The 13,265-nt window shown below is 43.7% G+C and overlaps 1 protein-coding gene across 7 annotated transcripts in view; it reads right to left on the bottom strand.

Annotated features, from left to right (window-relative positions):
• CERKL (ceramide kinase like) overlaps positions 1-13,265 on the bottom strand; it is a 157,865-nt gene that overhangs the window by 126,101 nt on the left and 18,499 nt on the right. Inside the window, exon 1 of one of the 7 annotated variants that reach the window (XM_055572032.1) lies at positions 9,180-9,871. The exons of 1 other annotated variant lie outside the window; for it this stretch is intronic. In XM_055572032.1, coding sequence (XP_055428007.1) covers positions 9,180-9,222 — 43 coding nt within the window. In that variant the 5' untranslated portion in view covers positions 9,223-9,871. Of the gene's footprint in view, positions 1-7,888; positions 8,226-8,426; positions 8,616-9,179; positions 9,872-13,265 lie in introns of those variants that run through there. 5 more of the 7 variants (XM_055572027.1, XM_055572033.1, XM_055572026.1 and 2 more) reach the window with 5 other exon arrangements.

Genomic DNA, 13,265 nt, shown 5'->3' with positions numbered 1-13,265 from the left:
AGTCCATAGGTCACAAAGAGCCAGACGTGACCGAGCATGCACGGATTTTCAATCAAACACTGGACATGGATCCAGAGCAACAGCGATAGTTTCCAGAACATTGTTCCTGATGAAAATCTTGGAATGTATATAGGAACTCCCTAATGTCAGCTGGTACATTATTTAAGACTTACCTGTAGGCTTAGCGTAAGTCCATAGCACTATGTCAGCTGTTTTTAATATATCCATACCTGTCCACCTGTTTGTCTGCCTCCCTGTCTCTGGATTCTGTTACCCATTACCCTGAGGGTCTTCAGCTTCTGGTTTACAGGCTAAAAGTCAGCAGAAGGTTTAATTTCCCTCAAACTTCACTTTCCTCCCTCCTTTCCCTCTTATCTCAATACATACTGACTTTGGAAAACATAAGAGCATATAAACAGCCATGGCTACCAAGAGTGCCTTCCCTTTGCTCAGCACATACATGACCAGAACTCACTTGCCCAGCACACACTACCCCATCACAGGCACAGTACTTTTAAAATTCAGCAGGAATACAGTCACATGGAAGGCATTGGCAAGGACTTTGTTGAGGACTTTGATGATGCTTATAGACTTGTCAATATTTGAAATGTAATCAAATAACCTAGTCAAGTAATGAACCAGGGGATTAGGGATAAGACTCAGAATGAGTATTCTAGTATTTAGATCACAGTGAATTATGTCTTCTATATCCCTGGCCCTTTGAACAAAGATGGTTCACCTTCCCAAATTACAGAGAGCACAGAAATGCCCAGTCTAGGCAATAGCATCTTCCTGTGTACCCAAGCTATCTGTCGATCCCAATTATTTACTGCCATGGCTCTTTGATTCTTTAGCTCCATCAGGTTCATACTCCTGCAATTCACTGTAGGTCCTCCCACTCCGGCAGATCCCACATGAATCAGCCTCTCTGGTTTACCAACCTTGATCCAGTCCATCCCCATGTTGAGTTTGTACATCCCTTGCCTTCAATGCAAGTACCACTTCTAGGAGCATATTTCTGTGTCAGTGGTGACCCTAAATACCCCCTCATGGAGGAGGAGCGAGAGGAAGGGGACACAAAAGTAGAGAAGTTTCTTTTAAGTGCTTGTCTTCATATGGTGTCACATGGCTGTGGTGTATTTAGGAACAACACCAGGATGCAGACTTTCATGGGGTCAGTGTACACAGGCGAGGATGGCTGTTTCAAACCCACAATCATTATAGTAAGAAACCAGTTGATTTAAGTAAACCATGACATGAGCAATAAAACAATGGTTTTTACAGACAAAACGTTATCAGCCAATTAATTCATAATAACAAATAAAAGCATGTTTTGGGGGTCACAAAATATGTTAAAAGGTTCTGCCACTTGGGAATCTCTGGACTCAGAGATCTATCTTTAAATTAGCAGCTCAGATTGGATGGTAATTCAGTCCTATGTTGAGATTAACTATTTGAAAACTATACCTTACTATAGAAATAAAGATGAAAACCCATGCCTGGGAATCAAAGTAATAAATGTTTTCAACTCTTCGTATGTCTGTGTGTTAGAACTGTGTTTTAAAATCTGATCGCCACTAGCTGCATGTGGCTATTAAATTTATTAAAATTAAATAAAATATAAAATTCAGTTCCTCAGTCACAGTAGCCATATTTTGAGTGCTCAGCAGTCACGGGGGCTGGTGGTGACCATATTGGACAGTGTAGATACAGAGCATTAGATCAGCACAGAAATTTTAACAGAACAGCCATACTTAGAGATTCATTCTATATTTTGTTTTTCTGTGTGGACTAATGTACATTAAGAAAAAGCTAAGTATTTTCACAACATGTGCTTTATACAGTATTTACACAATAGGTTAACAGGACTGTCAAAGCATTTAAAAATTTCATAAACATTATATGCAGTTCCTTGCTAAGCTTGATTTTTCACACCCATCTTTTAAAAATTCCTTCAATTTTGACAGCTTAGGAACACACTAATTTTTTTAAAGAAGATTTTTTTTTTCTTCTTCATATGTAGACTGATGAATCAAAGCACTGTGTTTTACTGAGTAATTAGTCCTTTAATAATTTACGTGAGTAATGGGTCATTTTGGGGTTTAACCCCTACTTCCATTATTCCTGACCAACGGTTCACCAACAGATGTCTCACTTTGGATGTACACAACAGAGCACAGGATCTGTTTCACGTACATCTGTTCCCAAACGGCTTAGGCAGATTAATACTTAGAATGGACCCAGCTCTGCTAAGTCCCAGTAATCACTAACTCTTGTTGTTTTAAAATTGATTGGGTTTTTCTCATTTTCACATTTTTCCACATTACCTGTCATCTTGAAAAGTTCCTAACAAATAAATGTTTATGTAAACTTAAAGCATGAGAAAATCATTAGCTCCCTCAAAAAAAGAAACACTTCCAAGATCTTATTATGAAGCCCACCCTTTTCAGATTTTCTGGTTATTTCTCTAATTCAGCTGAGCTCAAGGGCATGGAAGGAATAACCCTTTGAAAAACACAACATGAAATGGTGTAATGTGAGGTAGGAAGTCTAAGAATAACAAGAGAATTGTAAACCATAATTAAGATTTGAAGCCTCCATTGTCTTTTTTAAAATATTTAAAACATAATATTTTCATGATAATCAAGCATATTGTAAGATCCTTGCCCAGGAATTTAGTAAGAGGGTACAGGAAATGAAGTTGAAGAAAGGCTAAGCTAGTCGTTTTGTCCATCATGAAAAATCTGCTTAAGACTAGCCTTGACCCATGATTTTCTATCAGAAAATGGTTTCTTTCTTTCCAAAGACAGAATCTGTGCTGAGGTAACAGTCCACCTCTCCTTATCTGGCCTTGAAGCCAGGGAAGGGGAGCAAAAAAACTTGGCCCATATTTTCCACGTAGTTATTTCAATTAGAAATTCATTAGGGCTATGAAGCTTTGTTGTAAAATACAACTTCCACACATGCCAGGAAGTTGATCATTGAAACCTTACTCAGATTTATTACGATGCCCTAACATCGAAAGCCTATAAAAACAGGTATTTTCTATAAAATGCAACTTCAGAGTTGACAATTCTTAGAGATCATATAATGCAAATGCTTCATTTTGCAGATGAATAAACTGTCATTTAAAGGGATTAAATAACTTGCCTTGAGTCAGTTACACCCTTAGGTGCAGACAGGACCTCAGGTCTCTGGGTGCCCACTCCTGAAACCTGTCCTTCACCAGATGGGAGACTGCAGACAGCTGGAGTAGAGAGCCTGTAGAATATCCTGTCCTGTTTTCCATACTTCAAGGTGCTATTCATTAGTAAATGACAAAGGTGCCCAATGTGAGACAGCAGAGAAAGACTTGTGGGCATTTGGCATTCTGGTCATAGAGATCCCTAAATTGATCATTCTGAAGTGTACTTCATATCAGCTTCATATATATGTACTTCATATATATATGTGTGTGTGTGTGTGTGTGTGTGTGTGTATATATATATATATAAGCTTCATATAGTCTAATCCTACCAATTGCTAACGCTCCCTAGGAGTAGATTTTCCTTTATGAGAAAACCTCATAACCAAATCTTACAGTTCAGTAAGCAGATCCTGCATTGAGGATGCACAAAAATGCGTGTACTTTCTGCTTCCTTCTAACATTTCAAATAGGAGTTTACCACTTGTTAAGCACATATTGCTAGAAGTTTGTCCCTGATTGAGATCTAGAATCATGCCCACAGGCCATCAGCAATCATTTTGAAAATGTTGAACTCTGAAAACATCTGATCCAGTCACAAGATAAGCTAAGGACTAAATGACAAAGCACACATATTGGTCCGCGGCATTTGCCCACATTCCCTTTCTGAGCTCTCAATTTTTGACACATTACGCCTGGTCCCAGGCACCATGCTGGGGGCTAACACTGAGGCCTGCTCCGCCTATAGGGTCTTGTGACCCAGACATGCCTGACCTTTCTCATTTGACCTGAAAATCCTCATCTGACCCCTCTTGCATTTCTTCAGGATTTCACACTACCCTAGGGCACAGACAGCTATTTTGGTAATTAACATGAATAAACGCATGATTCCACAAATAGAATGACCATAATTAGAGATTCCGATAGAAAGATCATTTAGGCACCACTGCAAGCAATAATGAAGTTTTCTGAGCAGATGATGCCCTTTTGTGTATACAGTTTGTATTACAGATGTGACAGCCTGGTCAATCCATGCCCTAGTCATAGATTGCTTTCTTTTCCATCCTACAGCTGAGCATCTGACCACAATGCTCACAGTGGAGAAGTGGGCCCACATTAGCTGAAGAATGTTTTTGTAAAAAGAGTTCTAATGCTTTAACAAAAGGGCTGGGGGATATTGCTACAGGTGATGAAAAGCTATCAAGTAGCAATGTAGTAATCAGATTACAAAGCAATGGGCAAAGCTAAAGTTCATGAGACTAGTTAACAAATTCATTCATGGAACAAATGTTCATATGCCAGGCACTCTTCAAAGTGCTGAGTGTAAACAAAACAGATTTTCTGATCATCCTCCCTCTTCTCCAGGTAGATCCCATCTCTAGGGGCTACACCATCAGCTCCCTGGGTCCTCAGGGATTCCAATTTGGTCTGAATTATACAACCAGTTTTCCTGGTTCTGAACTTTGCAAATGGCAAAGAACGGCATATCTCAGCCTCCATAATCTCCAATTCCTATAATGCGTGTGTTAGTCAATCAATCATGCTCAATTTTTTGCAACCCCATGGACTATAGCCCACCAGGCTCCTCTATCCATGGAATTCTCCAGGCAAGAATACTGGAGTGGGTAGCCATTCCCTTCTCCAGGGGATCTTCCTGGCCCAGGGATTGAACCCTGGTCTCCTATATTGCAGGTGGATTCTTTACTGTCTGAACCACCAGGGAAGCCATAATCAATTTCATATTTTCCCATAATAAATCTCAAATAATATAAATATACACACGCATTGTATTGTCTGTGTGTGTATATAAACACATACACACATATATATATTTTCACGGTTCTCATTCTCTGAAGAATCCTACTACATGTCATTATAAATAAGGCAAAACCCAGAGAATGCAGAACTCTAAGAGTGAACCTTAATGTAAACTATGGACTCTGGATGATAATGATGTCAATGTAGGGTCATCAGATTTAGCAAAGATACAACCTTGGTGGGAAAAGGTACGACCTTGGTGGGAAATACTTATAATCGGGGAGGCTATGCATTGTGGGGAGCAGAGGATATATACACCTTCTGCTTAATTTTGCCCTGAACCTAAAACTGCTCTACAAATAAAGTTTATTAAAAAAAAAAAAAAAAAAAAAACCACTAAGGCACCACGAGTTTTAAAAACTGAACGGCCTTGCAAACATCTCCTATGATAATGCCCAGCAGCGATCCAACCCCACCCCCACCCTTTCCGGGAACAGCCAGGCACTGGCCAGCAAGGGACATACTCTGCCCCCAATGTCCTCCCACACCACCTCCTTCCAGGTATGGCTGCAGTTTTCCTCCATTTCCTCAACCAATTTCACTTGTCTTCCATCACACTCAACTAGGCTAATTCCACGACAGAATATTTCTCACATTTAAACATATCTCTTATTTTACTTTTCCCACTCTTATTTTATTAAGTAAAACAATGGTTTAATAATTAGTTTCTCCTAAAATATAACTGCTAAGGTGCTAAGCTTTTGGACCTCCAATATTCAGGGGCCCCAAGTGATATTTGCAAACTAGGTGTTAGTTACAAAGAAAAGGTGGTGCATCTAAATGAAGGCAAAGAAAACCAACATGTTTTAGGTCAAAATCAAAGATCAACACTTGCAACCTTTAGAGTTATAACTGTCCGGATGTCTTTTAAACAGCCAGGAATACTAATTCAGCCTACTTTTCCTCCACCGGCTCTCAGTATATAAAAGAGCATTTTACTGCTTCATACATACCACTATTGCAACACAGATTTGAAGACCTCATTTCATAATGTCTCACTTTATTCCTATAGTATTTCAGCTTCATTGTTGATTAAAAAGATCCATGTAGGCCAATTTAAGCTCTAATGGTAAACTTCTATGTCCCCCAAATTCGAACAGACTTAAATAGAATTCTATGCCCATATCCCTAGTTTTTAACTCAAAGATGTAGAAAATACCCCACCGTGCTTTTCAACACACCTGAAAACATTTTAAATTAAAGTCAAAAGTAGTTTCAGTTAAGTAAGATGATGGCATCTGGTCCCATCACTTCATGGCAAATAGATGGGGAAACAGTGGCAGACTTTCTTTTTGGTGGCTCCAAAATCACTGCAGATGGTGACTGCAGCCATGAAATTAAAAGACACTTGCTCCTTGGAAGAAAAATTATGACCAACCTAGACAGCATATTAAAAAGCAGAGATATTACTTTGCCAACAAAGGTCCAACTAGTCAAAGCTATGGTTTTTCCAGTAGTCATATATGGATGTGAGAGTTGGACTATAAAGAAAGCTGAGCACCAAAGAATTGATGCTTTTGAACTGTGGTGTTGGAGAAGACTCTTGAGAGTCCCTTTGACTGCAAGGAGATCCAGCCAGTCCATCCTGAAGGAGATCAGTCCTGAATGTTCATTGGAAGGACTAATGCTGAAGTTGAAACTCCAATCCTTTGGCGACCTGATGCAAAGAACTGACTCACTGGAAATGACCCTGAGGCTGGGAAAGATTGAAGACAGGAGGAGAAGGGGACGACAGAGGATGAGATGGTTGGATGGCCTCACTGACTCAATGGACATTAGTTTGAGTAAACTCTGGGAGTTGGCAATGGACAGGGAGGCCAACGTGCTGCAGTCCATGGGGTCACAAGGAGTCGGGCACGACTGAGTGACTGAACTGAACTGAGGCGAGCACCTCAAGTGCAGCAGAAACTGCCTATCAGAATGAGCTCTGAGTCCCTGACTAGTCCGTTTTGCTAGGTTTTTGTACAAGAAACTGTAAAATAGTGACGTTTCTCTAGTCTTTAAGGTAAAAAGCACATTGTGTCTTGTTTTCCAACAAGGGAAACAGCAAGGGGAAGGGGTATTTTTTTTAATTTCCTAAGTTATCATTTAGAAGAAATGTTTACCAAATCCCAAGGCTTCCCCTACATCATCTCCAGACTAAGTCTTGAAACACTTCTATTGTACAGAATTACAACACTCTCTAAATAGTTTAGGTCAAAAGGCAAATACTCCTAAACAACACGATGATTCTAAAGCCCGTATTAAACAACAAAAACTTCTAGAACTTGGACTTGATTCGAGACAATGGCAAGGAATGTGAGGGATGGAAAAGTCCAGAGGGACCAAAAGCTCAGGTGAAATGTTCAGAAGTCAGCAAAACGAAAGTTGGATTCGGAACCCACGTGTAGGTATACTTTAAATCGCTTATACTTGCAGCGTCGCCGGAAGCAGTTGAGCCAAACTCGGACATGGAGGGGAGGAGTGGGTTACCTTCCCGCATTTGGAGAACAGCACTCCAGTATTCTAGCCTGGAGAATCCCAGAGACGGGGGAGCCTGGTTGGGCTGCTGTCTACGGGGTCGCACAGAGTCAGACACGACTGAAGCGACTTAGCAGCAGCAGCCCTTTGGAGGGGGGGGGGGGTGGGGAGGAGTTGGGGGAGGGGGACGGAGTGTGACGTGGGTCCCGGGACGGCAACCCAGGCGGCAGGAGCGGGCAGGCCGAGGCCCCGGGGGGCGGCTCGGGCTCCCCGGGTCTGGAGGGAGGAGGTGGCGGCTTGGGTACGCGGTCGCCCGCTGGGACAGAGGAGGAGCTTGCGGGAGGCGGAGGGACGGCGCCGGGAGGAGGGTGTGAGGCCGGGAGAAGGAGGAGAAGGCGCGGGGACCTTCTGACCAGGACCACGCACCTGTGAGACGCTCGGGTCGGATGGGCTGCCACCTCAGGGCCCGCTCGCTCAGCACCACGTCGCAGCTGTCCCTCCCGATCTCGAAGATGCCCCGGAGCAGAATCAGCTCGGCCGCCGCCTCGGGCTGCTGCCCGGACGCCCACTGCGCCGACCGCAAGGCACCCGCCGCCGGGGGCGCCTCCTCCTCCCGGCCGCCCTCCAGGGCGCCCACCCGGCCCCCGCGCCTCCCCCGGGGCATGGCGGAGCGCGGGCTGGGCCCGAGCCGGGGTCCCGCGGAGGCCTCCGAGGAAGGAGGTGGAGACCGCGGCCGCCGGGGTTCTGGCGGCGTCCCGCGCTGCCACAGCAACCGCGCGCGGGGCAGAAACCCGGGAGGGAGGCGGGGCGGGCAGGCGGGGCTGCCGTGACCTAGTCCGGCACCTGGGCCCGCTAGCCTCCCGCCGCTGCGACTCTCTATGAAAGGACCCCAGTCCTGGAAGAGGAATAAGTGGCTCCCTCCGCCTAGTCTCTGTAGTTCCTTGAGATTTTGCTCATACATTACCCGCCGAAGTATATAGGCCGGCGCTTCTCAAACGTGGACTTGGCGTACTCCCGGCCCCCGCCCCCGGCATCTTGTTAAAATGCAGATTCTTAGTGAATTGGTCTGGGACTAGGTCCCCAACGCCGTTTTTAGGAAGCTCCCAGGTGATGCTGCTGACCCTCGGAACACACTTTGAATTGCAAGGACATAGCCCTCTGTTTTTTCACCTGGTTTCCCGCGGGCTCCCCTGGAATGCAGAGGTCGTGCTTTATAACCAGGCTTGCATGCCCTCAGGAGTTAGCTGATCTATATGCAGCTCGTAACAGAAAACTCAATCCCCAAAACCCTGAGAGAAAGCCAAAGATCAGTCAGTCCCTGGTTCAAATAGACAAAATTTCGTTCTAACAAATTTAACGTTAAAGGGGAAAGTGAAAGACAGAAAGTGAAGTCGCTCAGTCGTGTCCGACTCTTTGCGACCCCATGGACTGTAGCCTACCAGGCTTCTCAGTCCATGGGATTTTCCAGGCAAGAATACTGGAGTGGGTTGTCATTTCCTTCTCCAGGGGGGATCTTCCCGACCCAGGGATCGAACCCAGGTCTCCCACATTGCAGGTTAAAGGAAGATGCCTCTATAAAGGTAAGTATTAAGGGTCCCATTTTCCCCCAAGATATCTCTGCAGCCTTGTCTCTGCCTGGACCTAATCCTCCCCGGAAGAGAGATGACAAGCATCAGGGCTTGTTCTCCTAAAGGCTACTGCTGTAATACAGCGTTACCTGGAGATGAGGGGGGCACTATTTCACGATAACTGAGATTCATGAATTTGCTGTTAATGTGGAAAGCACAGAGGCTGCTGGCCCGTGGTTCTCAATCATGACTGCACATGAGAGTTACCTGGGGAGTTTTTTAAAGTCCAGATAGCCAGGCTACACTCAAAGACAATGAAATTGTAATCTCTGGAGATGGGACAAGACTTCAGGAGTTTTTAAAGCTCTCTAGATGATTGCCGTGTTCAGTCAGAGCTTAGTGTCAGTACTTTAAGCAGTGTATTAATAGGAAACTGACAACTTGTGATGGTGAGACAGGGGGAAAGCGAGTCCTCCGCAAGAGGAGCAGAGTGGAAAGTAAATCAGCAGGCCAATATAGATATATAGAGATACACACAGATAAATAGATACCATCAGAATAATTGTATTGAGGAAACGCTGGGGAGAGAAAATTAAATTCATTGAGTGGTGAATCTTGCTCCACGGTGCTGGTGCCTAGGACCGGTGACTTCTGAAAGGCACCTGCTTCTCATTTTCCCCTTGGGCCTCAGCAGGCGGCAAAGTCAGACAGAAGCTAATGGTAGCAGGAGGAGCGTCTCAAAGTTCCCTGCTCAAACTTAGATTTCAAAAACAGGAGGATGGAGCCCATAGACCTAGCCAAATCCCTTTCGGACACAAAGCCCCTGTGTGCCAGTTAAGCTAGGACTCTTACTGTTTAATGCCCTGAAAACAAATACCCAAGCTTCCAGGCAAAGCGGGGAAGAGCCTTGGTTTGATCTAATGGCAGCGAGCTGTTTCTTGGAGGAGAAGTGCAGGTGCTGCTTAACCCCACGCAGCCTTCAGGTGGCTTAGCTCAGCACTCATTAGTGGGGAAGGCTAATGCCTTCAATAGCTGCTGCTGCTGCTAAGTCGCTTCAGTCGTGTCCAACTCTGTGCGACCCCATAGACGGCAGCCTTCAATAGGGTGAGTTGCAATTCCGGGGTCAGCATCTTATATTCACAGCTGTCAGAAAATCAACACAATTAGAACTCCTTGGCATTTTAAAAGCTCACTGAAGGCAGTGGCTACTTCTTAGGACCTTTGCAAGAGGCAAGTTGCCATTTTTCAAGCTTCTGTTGGGCAAGACAGCCAAAAACATTGGCTTTGCCTTTTTTGAGGATGAAGGTACTGGTTATGTCCAATTCTCTTCCTCTGATGGACTGTTCTCTCCCAGGATCCATCTACACCAGCGTCAATACCATTGCTTTACATACTATTCAGGCTCCTCGACTGATGTGGTCACCCGCAACCAGTCCCCTGAACTTCAGATGCCATGTTCAACTGCCTATCTTTGCTAGTTGGCTGTTGAACGAGCATCTGAAGTATAATGTCTAAAACCAAACATGATTTTCTATCACAAACCTGTTTCTCCCAAAATGTTCCAAATCTCAGCAAATACTGTCATCAAAATCCTTGACTTCATCCATGTTTCCTCTGTGGTGAGAAAAAGAAAACTTTAAGGTATATTTCATTTCTTTGAGCCAACATATATTTTGGATGAAGTGAGCTTCAGTTGTGTCCATCTCTCATTCATTTCTGAGCTAAATGAGCACATTGTCAAACTGTCAAGGGGACTGCTTCCCTCTCATACTGAGTGGAGATTTTGTCAGAATGTTCCTGCTACTCGGGCTCCTGCTGCCTAAAAGGTAGAGAGCCATGTGTCCCTGCAAGAAGTACACAGAAAACAGAAAAACTTGTATAATCCCACCAAGTCAGACTATCACATTTTCTTCATGTGCCAGTTTTTTTAACTCACATTGAAATTCTGCTTAAAATGAATTGCTCAGCTGTGTTTTAGAACCCATCTCAAACAATTATAGGATGACAATGACCATGTTATCTCTAGCTTCTTGGTAATAAATAACACAAAAAAGAATAGCCCTGTCTTCCGTTTTCCTCATGTTTTGTATACCCCTCAACAAAGCTGAGCACTGAAGAACTGATGCTTTTGAACTGTGGTGTTGGAGAAGACTAGAGAGTCCCTTGGATTGCAAGAAGATCCAACCAGTCAGTCCTAAAGGAAATCAGTCCTGAATATTCATTGGGAGGACTGATGCTGAAGCTGAAACTCCAATCCTTTGGCCACCTGATGCAAAGAACTGACTCATTGGAAAAGACCCTGATGCTGGGAAAGCTTGAAGGCAGGAGGAGAAGGGGATGACAGAGGATGAGATGGTTGGATGGCATCACTGACTGAATGGACATGGTGATGGACAGGGAAGTCTGGTGTGCTGCAGTCCATAGGGTCACAAAGAGTCAGACACAACTGAGTGACTGAATTAACAGGTAGGTTCGAACATTCATACACTTGGAGCAATTTGAAATGTGCTAAGTCATTTCAGTCGTATCCAACTTTTTGTGATGCAATGGAATGTAGCCCACCTGGCTCCTCTGTCTATGGGGTTCTCCAGGCAAGAATACTGGAGTGGGTTGCCATTTCCTTCTCCAGGGGATCTTCCCGACCCAGGGATTGAACCTACGTCTCCTAAGCCCTACACTGGCAGACGGCTTCTATACCACTAGTGCCACCTGGACTTCCACCAAATAGAAAACTTGTAACATTCTCACAGTAACTGCTGGCGATTCTGCAGCAGAATCGATCTTAAATTAGATATAACCAGATACACAAATAAAACAGACAATTTAAATCAGAAATCTGCCCTCACTTTCTAGAACTCACACTATTACAACTGTGAAAAAGACATGATACAGAGGCGGCAACATCCCTTCTCACTATTGAAAATAGCCCACTGCTTTCAGACCGCTTACCCATAGGTATCAAAGAGTTTGGTACTGGGTTCACTGCCTTTGATTTTTACACCATTTTCCATCACCATTTTTAATACATTTCCATGACAGCCTCATCCCAACAGCATACGGAGTCCTCTGTTGCCAAGGACGTTCTTAAACATTCTCATTCTAAGAACAAACTCTGAACCTTGTGGAACTTCTTGAATACTTGAACTCAAAAAGCACTCTTTTGGAACACAGACTCTTGTTCTTTTCAAACTTGGATATGCTTAAGAATCTTTGTTGTTTAGTTGCTAAGTCATGTTCGACTCTTCTGCAACCCCATAGACTGTAGCCCACCAGGCGCCTCTATCCATGGGATTTCCCAGGCAAGGATACTGGAGAGGGTTGCCATTTCCTTCTCCAGGGTCCAGGGGAATCTTTCTGGCCCAGGGATCAAACCCATGTCTCCTGCATTGGCAGGTAGGTTCTTTACCACTGAGCCACCAAGGAAGCTAACAATCTTTGGTTTGTTTTAAATGAAAACTCTCAGTCTGTACCCCCTACTGATGCTCTGAGATTTTTGAATCTGTAACTGAACTATTCCCAGAAACATGTGTTTTAAACAGACACAACAAGTGATTCTGTGTGTTTTTGACACATGGACAATGCTTTGATAATCAGTGAGTTCTTCTTGCTTGTCCTGCTCTTCACTCCTGCTCTTTTTACCACAGGGTTTGTCCATTTGTCTATCATTTACAAGTAATGGAACATCCAGCTAAAATTGTTTTCAAAATACAATCTTACATATCATATAAACAAAGGTCCAGAGTCAAGCTGTTCTAGGTTGCCCATTAAGAAATCAAGGGCTTTTTCAGTCTTGAGAAAGAAGAACGGAGCTGGAGGAATCAACCTTCCTGACTTCAGACTATACTACAAAGCTACAGTCATCAAGACAGTATGGTACTGGCACAAAAACAGAAATATAGACCAACAGAACAAGATAAAGAGCTCAGAGATAAACCCACACACCTATGGGAACCTTATTTCTGACAAAGGAGGCAAGAATATATGAAGGGGCAAAGACAGCCTCTTCAATAAATGGTGCTGGGAAAACTGGACAGCTACACAGAAAAGAATGAAGTCAGAACACTTCCTAATGCCACACAGAAAGATAAACTCAAAATGGATTAAAGACCTAAATGTAAGAAAATATAAAATTCTCAGAGGAAAATATAGGCAGAACACTTGATGACATAAATCAAAGCAAGATCTTCTATTACCTACCTCCTAGAGTAATGGAAATAAAAACAAAAATAAATAAG

This window comes from Bubalus kerabau, chromosome 3, assembly GCF_029407905.1.
Source record: "Bubalus kerabau isolate K-KA32 ecotype Philippines breed swamp buffalo chromosome 3, PCC_UOA_SB_1v2, whole genome shotgun sequence".
NCBI classification, from domain to species: Eukaryota; Metazoa; Chordata; class Mammalia; order Artiodactyla; family Bovidae; genus Bubalus; species Bubalus kerabau.
The sequence above is the reverse complement of the archived record's forward strand: the minus strand, read 5'-3'. Positions and strand labels throughout refer to the sequence as shown.